The sequence below is a fragment of the Oncorhynchus mykiss genome, chromosome 2, assembly GCF_013265735.2.
Source record: "Oncorhynchus mykiss isolate Arlee chromosome 2, USDA_OmykA_1.1, whole genome shotgun sequence".
Lineage (NCBI taxonomy): Eukaryota > Metazoa > Chordata > Actinopteri > Salmoniformes > Salmonidae > Oncorhynchus > Oncorhynchus mykiss.
This window is the reverse complement of record NC_048566.1, coordinates 38823544-38848049: the sequence shown is the minus strand read 5'-3', so window position 1 is coordinate 38848049 and position 24506 is coordinate 38823544. Positions and strand designations below refer to the sequence as shown.

Genomic DNA, 24506 nt, shown 5'->3' with positions numbered 1-24506 from the left:
GGAAACTTAAGATTGAGTTTTGTTTTATGGAGCCCCCCTCAGTAACAACAGAAGGGGGACTAAAAAATAAACCTTAGGCGAAAAGTGGAATAAATTAACAATGATCAATAAGCTGAGACTTGATGACAGTCTAAGGTCAGAAATAGATTTTTTTTCTCCAATAATTATTATTATTATTATTTTTTTTTACAAAATATTAATATTAAGTTTGGCTTATTACTAATGTATTGACTTCTAAATTATATTTAAAAGTCAAGTAAATTGTGTCACAGCCAATTTCTTTTTCAATTGGTAAATATACCTGTAAAGAAAGACAAAAACTAACAAACAAAGCGAGACGAAAGACAAAACAAAAATCTGGACTACACTAGCTAATTTATGTAAAACACTGGAAATTACTCTTCACATTATGGCATTAGCAATACATTGCTTTTAAGGGAATGGCAAAACTGCCACAAATTCCTTGTAGGAAATATAGTTGATGAAATTCCAATTCACTTCACATGCAGTGCATTCTGGTCAATCACTTACCAACTAATCGTATTAGTTACAGTTAGGAACTAATGTACAGTACATGGATATAGACAACAATGTTTTGTTTTGCTTCTCTCAGGAATCAGCTTCGCGCCATATTAGATGCAGACAATAGTTCTTAGGGCCTTTCAAGACTGTGTCTTGTTTGATGGAGAGCCAGCCAATTAAGAACACTTTTCTTGACTGGCATGCATTTTGCAGCTTTTCCAAAACAAGCCCCCTCATTAAGTTTCACTTACAATACTTGAAAAGCGGACGTGTAGTGGGTAAATCAGAAAGTGCAGCTGCGTCCTGATTCTACATCCTTCTCCTAAAGTGTGCATTTGCACACTCCCTTTAATTTAACAATGGTAGAAACTCCCTCTGCCCAACGCTTACACCAACTCAATGCTGTTAAATCCATGACTGGGAGTATGCAAGAGAAGGGTGGAGAATAGGGACAAAGCCTGAGTGTCCACTAGGGGTGGATGGTGGTGCTAGCGCCAGCCATAGTGAAGTCGTCACTGCTGGTCACCAGTAGCAGAGCCTCGATGTTGGCCGTGCTCTTGGGGCTCTGCAGGGACAGGAAGTCCAACACGTCCATGGTGGCCAAACCATCTGTGATAGGAGGGGGGTTGGTGGTCGCCGTGGCCACCCCTGTGGAGAACGTCTGAACAGAGGTCGAGGGGCTACCCGGTCCTAGCACTGCACCTGTTTGGGGAAGAGGCGGGGACTCGTTCACTTCCGAGGTGAGCGGTGGGAGGCAGCACAAGGGGAAAGAGGGTGCCGGGGGGAGTACGGTGGGAAAGGGCAGTGCCACGGGAGTGGGGGGAGGTGGAGGAGTGGCGGGCACTGTGGGCTGTTGTTGTGGTGCTGCCGAGGCGTTGCTGCTCTTGTTGGAGCTCTTGTCTTTAGAAGAGTCCCTGCAGACACACTGGCACTGGCAGGACTCCTCTTGTTTGATGATGATGACGGGAAGGCTAAGGCCGATCTGCTGGACAGAGTTGCCTGTAACACATTACAAAACAAGGGTTGTATTTCATTAGGCACAAAATGGAAGAAAACCCAAAACTGAGTGAACTCTCTTTTGCACAACACTTTGAAACACAATGTACCCTAATGAACACAAACCGGAGTTACAGTATGACTACAGACCAAGCCAGCTGTCCAAAAATTACATTCGATCCTTTGTAACTCAAATTCCATTAAAACGCTACGAGGGAACATCAAATGAATTTGTGCCATGTGAATGCATTCAACATGCATGAGTTTTCTACGTGACTGACTGAGTTTGTGCTTTTTAAATATCCTGATTCATTCAACATTGGTAGGCTACCCCACATAAAAAAAAAATACTACAGAATACTACAGTACTTACTATAGAATGCTGTAGTATGAGCACGTGATGCCGCGGAGCTGAGCAGACGTTGACAAACCGAGCTCTTCAAAGTTATTCTATTTTTACCTAAATAACAACGTTGAAACAATATTCTAACATCGGCTGATAAATTGTCAAGTACTTACCTTTCCAAAGAGCCATGGACCTCCGACCGAGAGGCAAGAAGGACGACCAAAACGTTGTTGATTCCCAAGATAACGCTACAGCTAGCAAGATTAGCATTAGCCCTCATAACTCAGATGACAGTTCCAGACTGTTGCTCTCAGCAGCCTCTTGCGAGCCTGCCGACATGCAGGCTACTCTCCTCCGGGAAATTCAGGATGGTGACAGAGGTCTTTCTATGAAAATTGCTAAGAAATCGGCTGAACTCCATTCTTCCATTAACGACCTGAAATCCTCCATGAATGATCTCCTTTTGAGAACGACTGAGGCAGAGTTGTGCATTAGCACAGTTGAAGATACAACTGCAAAAGGACAATGCCTACCTCAAAAACAAGGTAGATCAGATGGAGAATCAGAGTAGACGTAGTAATGTCCATGTGGTGGGATTGAAAGAGGACAGCGCGGGCCGTGACCCGGTCCGTTTCTTCACTCAATGGATCCCGGAGGTCCTAGGCATAATCAACTTCACCAAGCCGCTGGAAATCGAACGCGCCCACAGAACATCAGTGCCGAAACCCCGGCCAGTTGAGCCCCCACGAGCCGTCCTGATCAGGTTCCTCCGTTTCCAAGACAGAGAGAAGATACTGCAACTCGCAAGAGCCAAAGGGGACATCACCATCGATGGAAAGAGGGTCAGCCTTTTCCCAGATATGAGTGTGGATCTCGCCAGACATCGCAAGCAGTTCAGACTTGCCGCCAAAGCACTGAAGGAGAAGAACATCACCGGCTACCTCATCCACCCTGCGCAGATCAAAGTTCAGTACATAGGCCGAAGCAGTCTCTTCAACACACCGGGAGAAGTGCACACTTTTCTCAAAGAACTGAGCAACGTCTGAGCCAGAACTGTCTCTCTGGGGGATAAAATGCAGTTTGTTTGTTTTCTCTTATCCGGACTGAACTGCTGGTATCTTCCAGTCACTATAATTGATTTGTACATTTTCAACTAACCGTATCTTTCCGGGGTGAGCTCTATTACATTTACATGAGAGTATATTTTGGTTTAGTCCATATCCACTGGGTGAAGCATTAAGTGGGCTTAGGCCCACTGCTTTCCCCCTCATTTATGTTAATCTTTCGAAAAGAGACTCAAGCAGCCCTTACCGTGGGCAGTAAATATTCAGCCATAAATATCTATTCACAACGTTTGTTTTCAACTTAGAGAGCTCGCAGGTTTTAGTTTACGCCAAGGTTTAGCTAGTAAGAGCAAGATGGAAAGCGAGCAGCAACGTATCTCTACAAGTGTATTCATGTTTGATTGTTGGGATTGTTGTTTTAGTCTGACAATCGGGGTGGGTGGGGTTTTTATTATTTTTTTCTTCCGTTTTGCTATGTTTATTGTTTCCTTCCTAAAGAGACACATAGGTCACTTTTGTGCTCAAACCAAAGTTGAAACATTTCCTAATTATCTGCATATGATAGATTTCCATTCAGATACATATTTGAAACCCAACCTATGCTTAATCCACTAAAATATGTCACATTCAACGTAAAAGGTCTTAACAGCCCGATTAAAAGGAAAAGAGTCTATACATACCTTAAGAACTTAAGGGCTGACATTGTGTTTTTACAAGAAACACATCTTATACAAGAAACACAACTGTTTCATAGAGTGTTAGATGTCGAGTATCTCCCCAGATTGCTTAGTGACCATTCTCCTCTGGTATTATCAATCTCCATTCCTACCAAGGTAAATGGAGCATATAGATGGAGACTAAATTCTACACTCCTAAAGCAACCTGAATTTTGTGCATTCATCAAAGAGTAGATCAATATTTTTACTTTGACAAACAAACCCTCCGCTCCTGAAAGTTTCATTCTTTGGGACAGATCATTTCCTATACTACAGGGCTGAAGAGAAAACACGGTGCGGAACTGAGTGCCCTTGAATCTGAAATCTCAGAGCTAGAGAAAACCTACCAAAGGAGGCCCGACTAAAGATCTATACAGGCTTTTGGTAAATAAAAAAACTCAAATATAATATTCTGAACACATATCAAGCTGAGCGGGCCATCACTAAATCAAAACAGCGTTATTACGAGCTTGGAGAGAAAGCTCACAAAGTATTGGCATGGCAACTGAAAGCAGAGGAAAGTAAGAGGACAATTAATTCCATAGAAACTCTTACTAATGAGATATCTTTTGACTCTACTGAAATTAATAATACTTTTAAGAAATACTATGAAGACCTCTACATTTCCCAATCAAGCGATGATCTATCAGAGATCATCTCCTCTCTCAACCTCCCATGCCTGTCAGGGGAAGACAGCGAGCGCCTGAGTGAACACTTCTCAGTACCTGAATTGTTGGAGGACATTAAATCCTTACCTTCTAATAAATCTCCTGGGGAGGATGGCTTCCCTCCATAGTTCTATAAAGAATTTAGGGAGCTGTTGGTCCCCTACCTTATGGAGGTACTTAAAAAAGCCAGAGAAGACAACTGCTTTCCAGAGTCCTTCTCTCAAGCAGTGATTACTGTAATCCACAAGAAAGGGAAAAACCAGCTAAAGTGCACCTCCTATAGACCAATCTCTCTCCTTAACACAGATTGTAAACTGGTCACCAATATGCTATCTAAGAGACTGGAGTGTCTTCCCCTGTTGGTCAACCCAGATCAGACTGACTTCATAATTAATAGATTGTCCTCCAATAATCTCAGAAGGTTCTTTTGATATAATTCACCTTGCTAACAAAAACAAAATACCAAGTGTCGCAGTCTCCCTCGACGCTGAAAAGCCTTTGATAGGGTTGAATGGCCATACCTCTTTCGCGTCTTGGAAAAGTTCGGTTTAGGTACCGTGTTTGTAAATTTGATAAAATCACTCTACAAATCTCCTAAAGCTAGGATTGCTACCAATGGGATTACTTCCTCCTCTTTCCCTATTTATAGGGGGAACAGACAAGGTTGCCCAATTAGCCCCCACCTCTTTGCCCTCGCCAATGAACCGTTGGCTGAGGCTATTAGAACGTGCCCTGACATACATGGCTTTGAGGTGGGCCCCCATACCCATAAATTATCACTCTTTGCGGACGACCTTATCTTATTTCTAACAAACCCAGAACACTCCCTCTCTCACTTGCAGATCCTACTACAGTGTTATAGTTCTGTCTCTGGATATAAGGTCAATTTTGATAAAAGCGAAATCTTACCGTTGTCTGTCTTTGACCAACATACCATCAAGCACAAGTTTCCTTTTAGATGGTCGCCTATGGGCTTCACATATTTGGGCATAATGGTGGATGGTAATCTGAACAACCTGAACAACCAGTTTATAATAGCAATAAGGCACCTCGTTAGTTTCTGATATATGGCCAATATACCACGACTAAGTGCTGTGTCCTAGCACTCCGCGTTGCGTCCTGCTTAAGAACAGCCCTTAGCCGTGGTATATTGACCATATACCACAACCCCTCGGGGCTTATTGCTTCAGTATACTATATTATTTTTTCATATGGGTCAGTGCAGCATTATTGCTGTTAATAATCACACTGGTAAAAGTAGGGGACAAATCTCACCTGAATTTCCTCCCACTGGTATGGCTGTGGTAAAGAAGACCTTCTCTACTTTTGGACCTCCGTGTGGCTGGAAACAAACAACATTGACAGCATTGATGTCCACACAAATTCATCACCACTCAACCAAACTATCAAATCAATGTTAACCGGCATGTCAAACCGCCACTCTTACAGCTTGCTCTGGGTTCTGCTGGTTGTTGGCTGCGGTGTTAAGGATCCACTGCAGGTTCTGGTCAGACATGACAATGCTGGGCTGCAACAGGCTCTGGGTGTGGCTGTGGCTTGGGGTGAAAGTGGGGGCAGAGGCTGGGGGCACCAGGGCAGGGTTGGTGTTGCTGGCCAAAGGCACGGTGTGAGTGTGAGCCACGGCCGGCAGCGGCACAGTCTCTGTGGTGGCGACTACAGCGCCCAGAGCCGCGAGGGCTGGGCTTGGCACCACTACTGGCGCAATAGAGGGCACTACTGGAGCAGTCTGGGCGGGCAGTGCCACATAGGGGGCAGGCACATCTGGCGTCTGCAGGGCAGTGGGTAAGGGTACGAAGGTGGCGTGGGGCTGGGTGGAGCTGACTGTGGTAATATTACTAATGGGGGCAGGAGGTGCTGGAACCTGGGAAGAGGGGGTTTGGCTTAGAGGAAGCTGGGAGGAAGCCTCCAGGACAGTGGTGGTGGTGGTGTGGGAGTGAGTGTGAGAGTGGGAGTGGGAACAGGAGGATGAGGAGGAAGGGACAAGGGAGAACGAGAAGGAGATGGGGGTGGAGCCATCGCCCATGGTGGACTGGCCAGTCTCCTGGCCAAAGGCTTCAACAAGGCTCTCTGAAAAAAAATACAAAGAGCAAAAGTTAGCATGAAAATGCACTGAAATCAACCCAAGTTACAGTTTATAGATTGTGATGGGTACTTGCCGTGAGGATGTGCATCGTCTTGACTAACACTGTTCTCCGGACTCTGGAACATGAGCTCGAAGATCCTCACGGGGGTAACACTGCTCAAGTCCAAGTTCTGAGACTAACACAGATGTAACCAAGCATTAACACGATAGTACATGTCTGTCTTACAATACATCTTTATTGATCCCTTACACAGAAACAAAATAAATATGGTTGTTTTTGCTGTCATAGTAACCCACCACAATATAAATTGTTCATACATGGACAAAAGCAGAAGGACCTATATAGTCAAATAAGGGCTGATGAAATAAAGCGCACACACTCACATTGTGGATGTTTTCTCTGAGCTCCGAGTCAGTCGAGATGAGGCTCAAGTCACTGAGGCACAGTGAATGATTTGCATCCTGTAATTAGAGATGAATAGGCCCAAATTACATTTTCCACTGCCTAAAAACATTAACAGAACGAGACATGGGAGAAGCCAAAAAGCCTTCCTTTCTAGAGCAAAAGAGGTCTGAAGTCATAAAGATGCATAAGGATAGAATGTAATACATTAGATCATAAAAAAACAATCAAAACAGACTATACTGATAGCAGGCACAATGTTGAAGGAAAAAAAAAACCCTGACCATCTTGGATATAGGGGGCGCTATTTTAATTTTTGGATGAAAAACGTTCCCGTTTTAAACAAGATATTTTGTCACAAAAAGATGCTCGACTATGCATATAATTGACAGCTTTGGAAAGAAAACACTGACGTTTCCAAAACTAGAAAGATATTGTCTGTGAGTGCCACAGAACTGATGCTACAGGCGAAACCAAGCTGAAATTTCAAACAGGAAGTGCCCCAGATTTTGAAGGCGCTGTGTTCCAATGTCTCCTTATATGGCTGTGAATGGGCCACGAATGAGCTTACACTTTCTGTCGTTTCCCCAAGGTGTCTGCAGCATTGTGACGTATTTGTAGGCATATCATTGGAAGATTGACCATAAGACACTACATTTACCAGGTGGTCGCTTGGTGTCCTCCGTCGCAATTATTGCGTAATCTCCAGCTGCAGTACTTTTCCGTTTGCTACTGAGGAGAAACCCAACTGCCACGAATGATTTATCATCGAATAGATATGTGAAAAACACCTTGAGGATTGATTCTAAATAACATTTGCCATGTTTCTGTCGATATTATGGAGTTAATTTGGAAAAAAGTTTGGCGTTGTAATGACTGAATTTTCATTTTTTTTCTTAGCCAAACGTGATGAACAAAACGGAGCGATTTCTCCTACACAAATAATCTTTTTGGAAAAAATGAACATTTGCTATCTAACTGAGAGTCTCCTCATTGAAAAATCCAAAGTTCTTCAAAGGTAAATGATTTTATTTGAATGCTTTTCTTGTTTTTGTGAAAATGTTGCCTGCTGAATGCTAGGCTTAATGCTATGCTAGCTATCAATACTCTTACACAAATGCTTGTGTAGCTATGGTTGAAAAGCATATTTTGAAAATCTGAGATGACAGTGTTGTTAACAAAAGGCTAAGCTTGTGAGTGAATATATTTGTTTCATTTCATTTGCGATTTTCATGAATAGTTAACGTTGCGTTATGGTAATGAGCTTGAGGCTATGATTACGCTCCCGGATACGGGATTGCTCGACGCTAGAGGTTAAAATGACTTCACAGGCTAATTAATCCATGTTAATAATATTAACAATACACTCTATTCAGCAACTTTTATCCAACAGTGAGTGCATACTTTTTTAAATTGGTGGCCACAAGGGAGTCTAACCCACGGCTATGACGTTGCTAGCGCCACGCTCTTAGCAAAATGAGACACTGTCTGAAATAGTTACTTTGATTTATGTATGGCTCACCTCAGACAAGGGGTGGGTGAGGGTGACACTGAAGGGCTGGCCCTTAGCCCCATGGCCCCTGACGTGACTCTTCAAACTGTACTGGCTGCTGAATGCTTTCTCACAGCCGTCGCTGGGACAGTTGAAAGGCTTCTCCCCTGAGGGAAGGATGGATGAAGGGGGAAGGGGGGGCGAGACAAGGGAGAACGAGAGGAAGGGAGAGGGTCACCTTCACTGTATGCCAAGGGAAATTAAATTTCCAATTGAAAAGTTGTGTCAAATCAAACACGATCACTTCCTAATATAAAATATCGGAAAAAGTTCAAATAAAAAGGTGCTGCTTCCTCTGCTGTTTCCTGAAGTCCACGATCATCTCCTTTGTTTTGTTGACATTGAGTGAGAGGTTATTTTCCTGGCACCACACTCCCAGAGCCCACCTCCTCCATGTAGGCTGTCTCGTCATTGTTGTTAATCAAGCCTACTACTGTTGTCGTCTGTAAACTTGATGATTGAATTGGAGGCATACTTGGTCACACAGTCATGGTTGAACAGGGACTACAGGAGGGGGCTGAGCACACACACTTGTGGGGCCCCAGTGTTGAGGATAGGCAAAGTGGAGGTGTTATTTCCTACCTTCACCACCTGGGGGCGGCCCATCAGGAAGTCCAGGACCCAGTTGCACAGGGTGGGGCTCAGACCCAGCGCCTCGAGCTTAATGATGAGCTTGGAGGGTACTATGGTGTTGAATGCTGAGCTATAGTCAATGAACAGCATTCTTACATAGGTATTCCTCTTCTCCAGATTGGATAGGGCAGTGTGATGGCAATTGCATCGTCTGTGGATCTATTGGGGTGATAAGTAAATTGAAGTGGGTCTCTAGGGTGACTGGTAAGGTAGAGGTGATATGACCCTTGACTAGTCTCTCAAAGTACTTTATGTTGACAGAAGTGAGTGCTACGGGGCGATAGTCATTTAGTTCAGTTACCTTTGCTTTCTTGGGTACAGGAAAAATTGTGGCCATCTTGAAGCATGTGGGGACAGCAGACAGGGATAGGGAGAGATTGAATATGTCCGTAAACACACCAGCCAGCTGGTCTGCGCATGCTCTGAGGACGCGGCTAGGGATGCCGTCTGGGCCAGCAGCTAGGGATGCCGTCTGGGCCGGTCAACACGCTTAAATGTCTTACTCAGGTTGGCCACGAGAAAGAAAGCCCACAGTCCTTGGTAGCGGGCCGCGGCGGTGGCACTGTGTCATCCTCAAAACGGGCGAAGAAGCCATTTAGCTTGTCATTTAGCAAGACATCGGTGTCCACGACGTGTCTGGTTTTCCGTTTGTAGTCCGTGATTGTCTGTAGACCATGACACAGAAGCGAGGCAACCCTCTCTGTGGCACCATTATAACAATAAAATTGAGATATTAAGCGCTACTCGGTGTCTCTGAGGTGTGGAATATGGATGAATGATTGTTTTACTGTCATTCTGAAATTTGACTGAGAATTTATTTTCCAAACAGAAGTAGCCTAAGTAAAGCATACCTGTGTGTGTCCGTACATGCGTCTTTAGGTGATGGCTGGCAGCAAACGCCTTGCCACAACCATCATGGTCACACCTAGTGGGAAGATCACACAAATTATCTGTCAATGTAAGCCAAACAGCAATAGAGAAAAACATGTGGAGATTAAGCTGATGAAGAATAAAAAATGAAGATTAGAAAAACTGGTGCATAGAAATTAGGAAAAATTGGTGCACCACAAAGCAGTGTCATGCCCCTCACTGTTCTTCCAATACAAAACCATATATCTAACTAATAAGTACAGATTAAATATATAATCCCCTCAATGTGCATTTTTCCCACTCATTTAGGCTACATTTGTTTATATGCATAGAAAACCTCAAACCAAGAAAAGGGCATCCAAACATTAGCAGATAATGTCCTATATCCAAGGCAGCGGTCTTCCTCCCCTTGTGAAACATAAACCATAGTGGTGCGTGGAGTCGGAGAACTCACCGGAATGGTTTCTCCCCAGTGTGAGTGCGAATGTGCTTCCTCAGGTCACTGAGTGTGGTAAAGTACTTTGTGCATCCCTCCGATTCACAGTTGAACGTCTTCCCCGTGTGCAGTCTCTGGTGTGCTTTCAGTCTGCCGAGAGGAGATAATTACAAGTAATCAACCACGGGGAAGATTTAAAGGAGCTATGTGTAACGTTTGGGGGATAAATTCAATTTCCTTGTTTTTGAAGAATATGGCTTAGAGATGGTTTATTACTGCTTTCTAACCATGTAATAATCCCCCAAAAAGTTGTATGGGTGTGAAGTTGTGTACTATTCTTTGTTTGCAAACGAGAGCCAGTCGTGAAGTAGGAAGCAGTGGGCCAGACTGGATAGTTACAGTATAAGTTTTGATTTGAAGGGTTAAGCATTGTTTGAAAAATGATGCACTCCTTTCGGGGAATTTTATTCCTTTACTACAAATATATATAAATACATCATTGACATTTAAAATGGTAGGCCTAATTCCAAGTGGAAATGTAGCTCTTTTAACAAGAGCAAAAATATTTAGCGTCTGAAAATGTTCTCACCATCTTGAATTAAATAAACATTAGTACACAGCAGATGTGCAAACACTTGTTAATGTGCAAACACTTGTTAATGTGCAAACACTTGTTAATGTGCAAACACTTGGGCCTAGAACATTAGGTGGCACTCCAAGAGAAAGACACCAAATTGGGAAAGAACCTAATCTTGCTTTAAAGTTTAAGGACACAATCCAGGGTCATGTTGATTAGGGCAAGTAATGGAAAACCAACTTTCGCTATTCTTACTGGACAAGTCTAGGTAATCCTTCCCTGTTTCAGTCCGTTTTCTTCTGTTTGGTGCCTAATGAACAGGACCCTTGGCCTAGTAGACATGTAGTGCCAACATTTCCCCTTTTCCCTTATATCATTTAGCCCTATCAACTACCTCTTTCCCAACTGTATTTAATTAATTTATTTATTTTGCTCCTTTGCACCCCATTATTTTTATTTCTACTTTGCACATTCTTCCATTGCAAAACTACCATTCCAGTGTTTTACTTGCTATATTGTATTTACCTTGCCACCAAGGCCTTTTTTTGCCTTTACCTCCCTTCTCACCTCATTTGCTCACATTGTATATAGACTTGTTTATACTTTATTATTGACTGTATGTTTGTTTTACTCCATGTGTAACTCTGTGTTGTTGTATCTGTCGAACTGCTTTGCTTTATCTTGGCCAGGTCGCAATTGTAAATGAGAACTTGTTCTCAACTTGCCTACCTGGTTAAATAAAGGTAAAATAAATAAATAAAATAGGAGGGGACAGGGCAGCATGGTTCTGAGAGCAAAGTAATGTGATTAGGGGGAAACAACACATTGGCTTGTCCGTGGTGTTAAATGGACCTTGACAGGGGAGTCGATGGTGGCATGCTTCCACCACCGCCAGTCTCTGTGGTCTTCGGTTCAATGTCACAACACTGGAGCCACTGGCTGACTAGCCTACTACTGGCGTGGCTGAGGGTCTCCTGTCATGCCTTCATTGAGTGCTAAACCAAAGAAGCTAAATGCAGCAGATACTACAAAACCAAGAACAAATTAGAAAACAAATTAGAAAACTAAAATTGGGAGACAAAGTCCTTACCAATTAGGCTAGAACACCCAATAATGAATAAAAGCACTTCAGTACTTGGGAGAAAAAATAACAAAATACTAACATTATTAGATCACAATGAACTGACAAAACGATTGGGCCTACAGACAGACTGTGCTGTAGATAAGAAAAGCAAGCACATCCTCTTTTTTGATACATCCTTTTTTTATGCAATGTCAGACTGAATGAAAAAAACTAGGCCTAAGGCTGGCACAATTACCATATAACTGCATAACTGACGGTTATGGATGAAGACAGTCAAAAATAAAAAATAAATTAACTGTCATATCTGGGGGGGGGGGGGTTGTGGAACGAACAGCTGCCTGAAGATGGGAAAAGTTTTGCTTTTAGAACTGTTATAAACGTGACCTCAGTAAATTAGCTGACCAATAACAGGCTGACCACACCGTGTGCGAGCTTTGCAAAATAAATGTAGGGAACTGTTATTCAATTATTGCACCCACACTGCTCACGAGCGTCTGCGTCGCCAAGGGCTAAAATATAAGTCCTTACAATTTGATGATGCAGATCGCGCTGCAAGTCCTGCCTCTCCCATCTCCTCATTGGTTTATAGAAGCAGGTACCCACATGCCACCTCCTCATTGGTTATACCCACGTGGGTGATTGAAAGACGAACTGTGTTGTCGGTGTAGTAATACTATGAAAGTTTAGATGCCAATCACCATATAAGTTCAAAGATGAAAAAGCCTGGAAGGAGGAGAGATGACTAGAAACTATTCGATTGACTGTTTTGTGTGTGGATTAATTGTCGGAGTAGAGGGCCTTGTGCATTTCAGGTAAAATAACCTAATGTTTTTATCCCAGGACAAATTAGCTAGCAACAGCAAGCTAGCTAAATATGAAAAATTAGCTAACTAGCTAAATTGCATAAATGTTAAATGCTTTTCGAACAGTCCCCAAATTAATGTCACTGGTTCAGAGTTTGTTTTGATATTTTAACCTGCGTGTCGTGATTGCGTTTGGTGTAGGTGGACAAAATAAATGTATCCACGATAGGTTTGGGTTCCGTGTAACAGTCAATCAAAAGTCCATGACTGTCACAGCCCTAGGCCTACACATTGTTTGCTAATCTACTATGGAAGAATACCTCTGAATGGATGAAGGCAGGGAATAAAATTAACACCCGTCACATGCAGGTAGATTTAGGTATTGGCGGGTAAGAATGTCTATTTCACCAACAACATTGGTGGGTGGTCAATTTGCACGGCTCTACAGTGAGTATTACATTCGCGAATAAAAAGTCAAAAGGTCAAGCATGATCACGTGCTGGTTAGAAAGATGCTGCAGTAGCGTTTTCAAATTATTTGTGCCGTTTTGTTTTATAACTACGAATCGCACAAAGAATTACCAATCCTATATCTCACCTCGCGTAGCAACACTGCCTTGCAGGGGAGCTGTGCGCACTGAGTGAAGTGCTGATAGATTCATTTTTGGAGGCGCTGCGCACACACGGTCAGCCCGCTCATTAGGCAGGATTAGGCGCCCGTTTGTGACGGCAGATTGACGAGAGCGGCATTTTCTGAGCCAAACTAGCCAAGATGCACCTCTAACAACAACACATAAAAACCTAACTTAATTCTCCCAAAAATAATGACAATTTCTCTCAACCAGTGGCATATTGGCTTTTTAGGGGAGCGCGATGCCTCCCTTTGATAAGCAGTGCCCACTTTTTGGAGGCAGAGCTCAAAAATAAAACCACTGTCTATGCTTGGTTCAGATTTTGTACGGTCTAATCCATCCTTGATTTGGCCCAAACATTGATGTTAATAAATTACTTATTTTCAACTTTCAATCAGAACCAAACATTTGCCTGACTTCAACATACAGAAAATACATGTATTTTAAACATACGGAAAATACCCTTTCACCTTTCATTCAGAACCTAATTTGAATGTAACTTTAACATCTGGAAAATACGCCATTTTACTTACTGGGACTGGGGGGTAAAAATGTGTCTAATTTAGTCTAAAGTCTACAAAGTTAGACTTTGTCCTCGTGTTTATTGGCCATTTACATTGTTTTGTTCACAAGCTGAGTTGTTTTTCAACGTTAGTCGAGTCTGCTGCCTCAACTGATACTGATGACAGACACACTTGACACTACTCAAGTAGCCCCATTACCACGGTAACCACCCGGCCTTAAAGAGGCAGCCGAACATTTTGTCTCGGATATTTTGGATAAAGGAATGAAATTGAGCAATATACCACATTACTTCTAAAACATTTCTTATTTAAGAAACAAGCATGGTCATCTGCTGTTTTGTGTTTTTCTTTTTTTAAATGGTAAAATCTGAGTGGCTGTGGATGGTGGACCCAAAAGTATATTTTAGGCCCGACGTGTAGGCTGGATGTCACTTGACATTTTTTATATTCTATTGATTTTATATGTAATTTATTACCTGTCATCTTTCATCTATTATCGATCCATCTTCAGTATAGGCCTACATATACAGGTAACTGCCAAAATAAAAGGAAACACTTGAGTAAATGAGGGATACAATGTATATTGAAAGCAAGTGCTTCCACACAGGTGTGGTCCATGAGTTAATTAAGCAATTAACATCCCCATCATAGATGAAAATGACCAGTTGCCCATTATTTTGGCTACCATGATTACAATAAGAGATCTCAGTAACTTTGAAAGAGGGGTCTCAAAAGAGCTTAAAGGGTGTGTGTGTGTGTGTGTGTGTCTCAGTCACACTTATGGGAGATTCTGGAGTGGCGCCTAAGTCAGCATTTTCCACCACCATCAACAAAACACCAAATGGTGGAATATCTTGTGGAAGAATGGTGTTGCATCCCTTCAAGAGAGTTCCAAACACTTGTAGAAACTATGCCAAGGTACATTGAAGCTGTTCTGGCTCGTGATGGCCCAACACCCTATTAAGACACTTTATGTTTGGTGTTTCCTTTATTTTGGCAGTTACCTGTAGATATACAGTCATCGGATTAGTCAGCATGTCTGGGAATATTTCGACATGCAGCTAGTAAGTTTTGTGTTAGTCAAACCTCACCTGTACAGGGTGTTGAAGGCCTTCTCGCAGCCCTGCACGTCGCACTCAAAGGGCTTCTCCTTGGTGTGAACGCGCACGTGGATCTTCAGGCTGTAGGAAGTGAGGAAGGCCTTGCCGCAGCCCAACTGGTTGCACACAAATGTGTACTCGCCCCGGTGGGTCTTCTGGTGCGTGCGCAGGTTGCCTGCCGTGCTGTAGGTCCGTGTGCATCCCTCAAACATGCACTGGTACCTCTTCACCTGAGTGACAGACAAGAAGATAATTACTTTCTTAATTCATCTTTCCATGATTCTTTGCGACATCTCTCCTCGCCTATCGAAAGACTTTGGATAAGGTCAGAGGGGAGGGACCTTGGACCTTCTCCAATATGGTTGAGAAGGAGGCGAGGCGATAGGATGAGAGCCAGAGTGAGAAACAAATGAGGTATGTTTGCACAGGTAACGATGATACGGAGCGTGTACAGTGCCTTGCGAAAGTATTCGGCCCCCTTGAACTTTGCGACCTTTTGCCACATTTCAGGCTTCAAACATAAAGATATAAAACTGTATTTTTTTTGTGAAGAATCAACAACAAGTGGGACACAATCATGAAGTGGAACGACATTTATTGGATATTTCAAACTTTTTTAACAAATCAAAAACTGAAAAATTGGGCGTGCAAAATTATTCAGTCCCTTTACTTTCAGTGCAGCAAACTCTCTCCAGAAGTTCAGTGAGGATCTCTGAATGATCCAATGTTGACCTAAATGACTAATGATGATAACCTGTGTGTATTCAAGACTCTGTATAAATGCACCTGCACTGTGATAGTCTCAGAGGTCCGTTAAAAGCGCAGAGAGCATCATGAAGAACAAGGAACACACCAGGCAGGTCGAGATACTGTTGTGAAGAAGTTTAAAGCCGGATTTGGATACAAAAAGATTTCCCAAGCTTTAAACATCCCAAGAAGCACTGTGCAAGCGATAATATTGAAATGGAAGGAGTATCAGACCACTGCAAATCTACCAAGACCTGGCCGTCCCTCTAAACTTTCAGCTCATACAAGGAGAAGACTGATCAGAGATGCAGCCAAGAGGCCCATGATCACTCTGGATGAACTGCAGAGATCTACAGCTGAGGTGGGAGACTCTGTCCATAGGACAACAATCAGTTGTATATTGCACAAATCTGGCCTTTATGGAAGAGTGGCAAGAAGAAAGCCATTTCTTAAAGATATCCATAAAAAGTGTCATTTTAAGTTTGCCACAAGCCACCTGTGGAAGAAGGTGCTCTGGTCAGATGAAACCAAAATTGAACTTTTTGGCAACAATGCAAAACGTTATGTTTGGCGTAAAAGCAACACAGCTGTAAGTGCACATGACATCAGTGACTCGACCCCCCCATCCATTTCCATCTGACTGATTCTGCTGTGCACCGTGTTTCAACTCAGCAGTCTCCGCAATCAGCGGCCGTGGCAGTCAGTCAGTCTTATGGCTCTGTTCTGTTCTCACACAAAAGGCCCGGGGAGAGAATAAAGCCGGCTCTTTTCCCCTCCTCCGTATTCCCATAGAACACACTAACCCACAAAGCCTTCCCATCCAAGCTTTATCTCCCACCCCCCTATTTACAGAGCTTGCGTTATTCCCCATAACTTAATGCCTTGATCCTCTTGTAGACTGGGGGTAAAAAACAGCGCTTTGTTACGCAAATTTCAAGAGAAAGTCAACCAGCCCTGACCGCGTTAAAATGACACTTTTCCCTTAATAAATAGTGAACAACAGCTCACATCCCCTTATGTAACTCCTGGATAGCCACATTGCACACAGAGAGGCCCTACTAGACACAATAGTGAAGCAGCCTGTCCAATCCAATTTTTTTTTTTGTGTTTTTTTTGTTTGTTGAGCTAGCGGTCCTCTATTATTTCTCCAAAAGCATGGATTCCAGCCATGACAACTGGTCCACTAGCAGTCTCCGCATGACACTACAAATTATTGGAACCTAACAGAGAGACGCAGCGGGAGATGGCTTAGACAACTGTTGGCCTATGTTAAAGGAGGAGATAGGATAACCCCCCCCCAGCCAGAGGTCTTATTCATCAGGGACCAAACGGAAGAAAACTGACCGAAATACAGAGGGACTACCTGAACGTTTTGCTACATTGTGCACTAATGAATACGACCCAGCATAACCTGTCCCTTGGTGATACTAGGCCTAATGACTGACTGGTTGTGCTATTCATTCAAGTTTCAATGTCATGTGCACAAGTAACAGTGACATGCCTTTCTTGCAAGCTCTAAACCCAACAATGCAGAAATCAATATCAATGTAGTACAAATAAAAGGTAGCACAAAAACACACGAGAAATAGAACATGAGAATGCAAGAAGCTATAAACAGGATCAGTTCCAATACCATATTCACAATGTGCAGTTAGTGTAATGGAGTGATAGAGGTAGATATGTATAGGGGTAAGGTGACTAGGCATCAGGACATATGACAAACAAAGTAGTAGCAGCATATTTGATGAATGTGTAGAGTCAGTATAAATGTGTGGGCATGTGCGTGTGAGAAAAGTACAATCAGCTGTACTGTATTGTTATTCAACCCCCACAACTTCACGACTGACTCTCCCACTTCTGCAGCATCACTTCAAATCAAACAGGTTCACTAGAATGGCATGCCATCGCCTCCCACATGCACAGTGGGGAAAGAGCACTCCAGTAGTAGGCTACACAGAGAGTGTCGAATGCAACTAGATGCTGCTAAGTGTACTGAAAAGGTATGTAAGAATGCTGCAAGGCCTACTGAAAAGGTATGTAAGAATGCTGCAAGGCCTACTGAAAAGGTATGTAAGAATGCTGCAAGGCCTACTGAAAAGGTATGTAAGAATGCTGCAAGGCCTACTGAAAAGGTATGTAAGAATGCTGCAAAGCCGACTGAACTGCTATGCTAAGGACGGCTTTGTGTTGCATTGAGAAATTTAGGACACCTAGGCTAGAGAAACATTGAAATTAACATCTGCAATGTTATGAATCCACATCTGCAATTATGACAAAACGTCAAAAGGAAATAAGGAGGACACACATTTTGGAGAAGCAACATGAACAGATGCCAAATGAATTTGGAGTGATTGTATCTTTGGATCAGAGTCTGTAGATGAGATTTCATAAATCCAATTGTAAGTAAGCAAAATGCATTTTCTCTCCCTCAATCACATCATGCAAGTAGCTAGGCTAGGAGGGGACAGAGTGGACTGGATGGGCTCCAGCAGAGCACTTCAACACAAAGACAGCACAAGTACCCTAGTGGCACTGGCCAAGTCGCCAACATGGTGACAGAGGGGGACCCTGGTAACAAACAGAAACTTGTTGCATTGAGGGTGCAATATTTGGCCGGGACTCATCATGATTGGTCAGGAGTAGTGTTGAACTGACCACTGGTGTGACCCTTAGGGAGCCTGTTGTTACGGTGCTGCTTTGCATTCTACGAAGAAATAGCCTGGAGGTGCAACCCTCCAACAAACTCCATTGTACAGTGCTCTTTTGCAGACCAGTGTGCCTTACACAATGATTAAGAGCTATATGTAAAGTCTGCAACCACGAGACCTGCCATCATAAAGTACAACACAAATAATGACACTGCACAAAATTCAGATGAGTAATTTACTATGTGTGCTGTTCTGTACACAAGGGAGGAGGGGTTAAACAATTATCATATAAAAAAATGCAGTGGTGGAAAAAGTACTAATTGTCATACTCAAGTAAAAGTCCCCCAGTAAAACCCTACTTGAGTAAAAGTAAAAAAGTGTTTGGTTTTAAATATACTTAAGTATCAAAAGTAAATGTAATTGCTATATTTACCTACAGTGAGGGAAAAAAGTATTTGATCACCTGATAATTTTGTACGTTTTCCCACTGACAAAGAAATTATCAGTTTATAATTTTAATGGTAGGTTTATTTGAACAGTGAGAGACACAATAACAACAAAAAAATCCAGAAAAACGCATGTCAAAAATTGTATAAATTGATTTGCATTTTAATGAGGGAAATAAGTATTTGACCCCCTCTCAATCAGAAAGATTTCTGGCTCCAAGGTGTCTTTTATACAGGTAACAAGCTGAGATTAGGAGCACGCTCTTAAAGGGAGTGCTCCTAATCTCAGTTTGTTACCTGTATAAAAGACACCTGCCCACAGAAGCAATCAATCAGATTCCAAACTCTCCATCATGGCCAAGACCAAAAAGCTCTCCAAGGATGTCGGGGACAAGATTGTAGACCTACACAAGGCTGGAATGGGCTACAAGACCATCGCCAAGCAGCTTGGTGAGAAGGTGACAACAGTTGGTGCGATTATTCGCAAATGGAAGAAACACAAAAGAACTGTCAATCTCCCTCGCCTGGGGCTCCATGCAAGATCTCACCTCGTGGAGTTGCAATGATCATGAGAGCGGTGGGGAATCAGCCCAGAACTACACGGGAGGATCTTGTCAATGATCAAGGCAGCTGGGACCATAGTCACCAAGAAAACAATTGGTAACACATTTACGCTGTGAAGGACTGAAATCCTGCAGCGCCCGCAAGGTCCCCCTGCTCAAGAAAGCACATATACATGCCCGTCTGTAGTTTGCCAATGAACATCTGAATGATTCAGAGGACAACTGGGTAAAAGTGTTGTGGTCAGATGAGACCAAAATGGAGCTCTTTGGCATCAACTCAACTCGCCATGTTTGGAGGAGGAGGAATGCTGCCTATGACCCAAAGAACACCACCCCCACCATCAAACATGGAGGTCGAAACATTATGGTTTGGGGGTGTTTTTCTGCTAAGGGGACAGGACAACTTCACCGCATCAAAAAGGGACGATGGACGGGGCCATGTACCGTCAAATCTTGGGTGAGAACCTCCTTCCCTCAGCCAGGGCATTGAAAATGGGTCATGGATGGGTATTCCAGCATGACAATGACCCAAAACACATGGCCAAGGCAACAAAGGAGTGGCTCAAGAAGAAGCACATTAAGGTCCTGGAGTGGCCTAGCCAGTCTCCAGACCTTAATCCCATAGAAAATCTGTGGAGGGAGCTGAAGGTTCGAGTTGCCAAACGTCAGCCTCGAAACCTTAATGACTTGGAGAAGATCTGCAAAGAGGAGTGGGACAAAATCCCTCCTGAGATGTGTGCAAACCTGGTGGCCAACTACAAGAAACGTCTGACCTCCGACTGCCAACAAGGGTTTTGCCACCAAGTACTAAGTCATGTTTTGCAGAGGGGTCAAATACTTATTTCCCTCATTAAAATGCAAATCAATTTATAACACTTTTGAAAATAATTTTTCTGGAATTTTGTTATTCTGACTCTCACTGTTCAAATAAACCTACCATTAAAAGTATAGACTGATCATTTCTTTGTCAGTGGGCAAACATACAAAATCAGCAGGGGATCAAATACTTTTTTCCCTCACTAAGTATCACACAAAAAACAAATCACATTCCTTATGTTAAGCAAACCAGATGGCATGATTCTCTTGTTTTTTAAATTTACGGATAGCCAGAGGCACACTCCAACACTCAGATATAATTGACAAACAAAGCATGTGTTCAGTGAGTCCGCCAGATCAGATAGAGTAGGGATAACCAGGGATTTTCTCTTTAAGTGCGTGAATTAGACCGTTTTCCTGTCCTGCTAAGGATTCAAAATGTAACGAGTACTTTTGGGTGTCAGGGAAAATGTATGGAGTAAAAGTACATTATCTTCTTCAGAAATGTAATGATGTAAAAGTAAAATTCATCAAAAATATAAATAGTAAAGTAATGTACAGATACCCCCCCAAAAAACACTTAAGTAGTACTTTGAAGTATTTTTACAACACTGAAACCATGTGGAAGCAGAAAGGTCTTGAGGAGAACATAGCTCGCTAGGCAAATCAAAGCATTTCATTCATCCAGTGAATTTACTCTCCCTGCTCATGCCTCACATTGCTCCCTTTCAACCTGGGGTCTCTATTTTTACTTAACACAACACACTAGGCTAATTGTGTGTTGAGATCAAGTACATTTAAATCAGGGAGCGCAAAATCCCTGATTTACAAACTACCTTGCATTCCAAATGACTACTCATTATGTGATCAAGATTAGTGATTCTGCACCTTGCCTTGCCCAAACTGATCCCCTCAAATACGCTGTATGACCTCCACACAGCGTCACATAATGCATTTCAGTGGTGGTAAGCCAACATACCTCCCTTTGCTTGGTTTCTGGACACTCGGAGTGCAGAGTGAGGGTGGCCCCCTCGATGTTGCGCGGCATGGCCATGGACCCCGGGTTGATGATGAACTGGATCTGGTCGGGCGAGATGGTGTGATGCACGTACCCCTGCGACATGCCATCCTGGTCGCCCATGAAGGTCATAGAGCCCTCCTCCTCCTCCTCCTCCTCGTCCAGGTCCCCGTCGACTAGGAAAGTGCCCCCGTCGTCATCCCCCACGCAGTGTCCATGGTCCTCCTCTCCCTCCTCGTCCAGCCGGATGGGGTCCTGCTCGATGAGCACCGTAGTGCGGTCGTAGACGCGTGAGCCCGAGGGTGCCGACATCAGGTCGGCGTCGTCTTTGTCGTCATCGTAGTGCGCCATCTTGTCTTCATCGTTGTTATCGCGCTCGAGGCGGTCCACCTCCAAAAACACAGAGGCCTCCGTGCGAGGGCCACGCTCGCTCATGGTCCCGGCTGGGCTGGCCGCCTCTGGTGGGTGAGTGTGCGCAGAGGACGGTGTGCTCACTTGTTCCTGCACAGAGGAGGATAGACAGGAAAGTGTGAGGGCGGTGGCTTTGATGAGTCGTGCTGTGCCACTTCAAAGTCAATGTGTTCATTTTAAATGCAGGGAAGCGAGTGCTGACCTACCCTTCTCTGAATTTCAAAACAATTCTGTTTACAGAAACAATCTCTCTGCTTGCTACATCCTGACCCATTGAAGTAAAGAATATAACAAATTATGAGTCCTTGCAATTAAAGTACCTAGAGCCTAGCTTCATTCAGTGACCTGGGCTAACTCTGTAGCTATTTGGCTAAATGGGGAAGGCCTACGTGACTCCCAAGCAAATACTGTAAACAGGAAATTTGAGGGAAAAACAAAAATGCGTTGACACTTGAGGCTAATATTTCCACCTTCCAAGAGCAGAATATAGATACTTGGAAATATATTTGGTGGAGTATTGCAAAGATAGGTAAGTGGGACAATGCAGAGCAGTTATTTTTAATCCAAAGACAAGAGTGGAACATTTGCTATTGAAGACAACACCTGACTATATTGAGAATGCAGCTAGAGAAGATAACTGAACAGTTCTCTGGCAGTGCCAGTTAAAAGCCACCAAATCTATAGCCTGAAGTTTGGTTACAAAAGTGGTATAGTGTAGGCTACTCGTCATCTTCAAACATGCCATGCATAGCATCATATCCATTTGTCTAAGGTGGTCAGTTATACCTATTCCCTAACGCTGGAGTGAAATAAAACTAATCTATTCACTACGATGCATTGGAGTAAGGTCTAGATGTAGCTATAAATGGATTTAGGCTAATTCATGCAACAAATTCCATGAGTATGACAGTTACATGGGAAGATTTGAGTCCTTTCTGCTGATACAGTTTATGATCTATCCTGTTGCTTAGTCACTTTATCCCTACCTATATGTACATATCTACCTTCTATTACCTTGACTGGTACCCTGTGTATATAGCCAAGTTATCGTTACTCATTGTTTATTTATTCTTTGTGTTATTCTTTTATTATTTCTGCTCTGTATTGTTAGGAAGGTTCGTAAGTAAGCATTTTACCATTAGTCTACCTGTTGTTTACGAAGCATGTGACAAATAACATTAGATTTTGTTTAATTTGAATGGTCTATGTTCCTAGGCACTAACCATCTTGACACCCATGGAGTTCTAGAACGTTCTGATATCGTTTGACAGCACAGTGATTTATCTTGGGAAATAAGCATGTTTGAGATCAATTGACACCCTTGACCATGAAGCATTGAGATTTATTTTAAACTGCAAAACCCTTACGCACCACTGCACTTTCATATACCAGGGTTGGCTGGCCTTCTCTAGTCAATGGTAAGCTCAGTCACTGGTATACTTTTATTTACAAAGCCATTTTGGGTTTACAACCATTTTATTCACAGGACTTGACTGTTCCATACTAACTGTTCCAAATGTCCGAACTGAATTTGGTAAAAATGGCTTTTATGAACTCTGCGCCATCTGCTTGGAACGCCGTACAAAATACTTTTCAACTGGTAGAACTTATCCCGATTGGTGTTTTTAAATCATTGATTAAGTATTTTGAGGCTGATTCCCTGATCTGTTAATCTTTTAAAATGTGCTGTTTAATGAATTCTGTGTTGTTTTTTACTAGATTACCTGTCGTTTTTCATTTTCTGTCTGTAATGGTGTAATGACTTGGTGCTGCCCATATTGGCCAGGAATTTAAATGAGCCCTTCCTGGTTAAATATTTTTTTTTAACCGTAGCTAGGATTACACCAAAGCTATTTACAAACACTTTCAGGAGACAAGTTAAAGATGTCATGTCACACTCATCTGTGATTTCGCCTTTTGACTAAAGGCTCCAGACAGCGCGACCACATAACTAATATCTAACGTTAGTTCGTGCAGTTGTGAATAGTTGAAATTATTTGGCAAGGTAGCTAACGTTGGGTGGGCAGCTAACTTTAGAGTTGCAAGGACAACCAACTTCCATCCTGATAACGTTCGTAATAACTAGGTAACGTTAGTTAAATACAAAACAACCAGCTGTCAATAGTTAACTAGTTGACTTCGATCGACATGACAGTTCAATTAACTAGCTGGTTAGCCAACGTTAATATGCAAACGTAAATGTCTCGCTAGTTGAACACTTACGTAGCATGTTAACTAAAAGGAAAACATGACAGCTAGTTTTTTTGACAATGCAACGGTATTTCGCAAACGTTAGCTTTAAAGATGTGTGGGTTGAAAATGTCAAGCTAGCTAACGTTAATCAACGTTTCAGACTAAGGTTAGCTATAATACTAATGAACGCGTTCACGATAAGCATCTACCAAGCATACAGCGTAAAACAACAAGCAGGGTATCTTACGCTTAAGATATCGAACGTTACTAGCTAACTAGTTAGGCAACGTTAGTAGTTAACGCTAGCTACAAATCTGTGAACTAACGTAGTGCTAGCTAGCCAGCCAGCTAACGTTAGCTTGACTGGCTGTATGTCGATAAATCTCCCGTCAAAACAGCTACATTGAAGTAAAAGTTACAGGGCTCCACTAGAAACATATATACAAGACAGAAACCATTTACCCGTGCAGCGCAAATGCCGACTTGGTTTATGTTTCGGGTAGCTTAGCACTTTCTTCCCATCCCCTCCCTAGTGATACCATGATTAAATAGAAACGTCATATTTCACCCTACCCCTCGTGTTGTATTCTGGGAAATATACCCCTCCCATGTACACTAGTACCCCCTATAATGAA

At 42.8% G+C, this 24506-nt stretch overlaps 1 protein-coding gene across 1 annotated transcript; it reads right to left on the bottom strand.

Moving 5' to 3' along the window:
- Positions 1–354: 354 nt before the first annotated feature.
- Positions 355–24465, bottom strand: LOC110489178 (metal regulatory transcription factor 1). Its single transcript, XM_021561795.2, has 11 exons — positions 24334–24465; positions 21229–21768; positions 15021–15259; positions 10329–10460; positions 9856–9929; positions 8342–8478; positions 6801–6878; positions 6490–6592; positions 5760–6400; positions 5588–5654; positions 355–1521 (listed from the first exon to the last, which is right to left on the bottom strand). The coding sequence occupies exons 2-11, from the start codon at positions 21700–21702 to the stop codon at positions 992–994; spliced, it is 2475 nt and encodes an 824-aa protein (XP_021417470.2). The 5' UTR covers positions 21703–21768; positions 24334–24465; the 3' UTR covers positions 355–991.
- Positions 24466–24506: the final 41 nt, after the last annotated feature.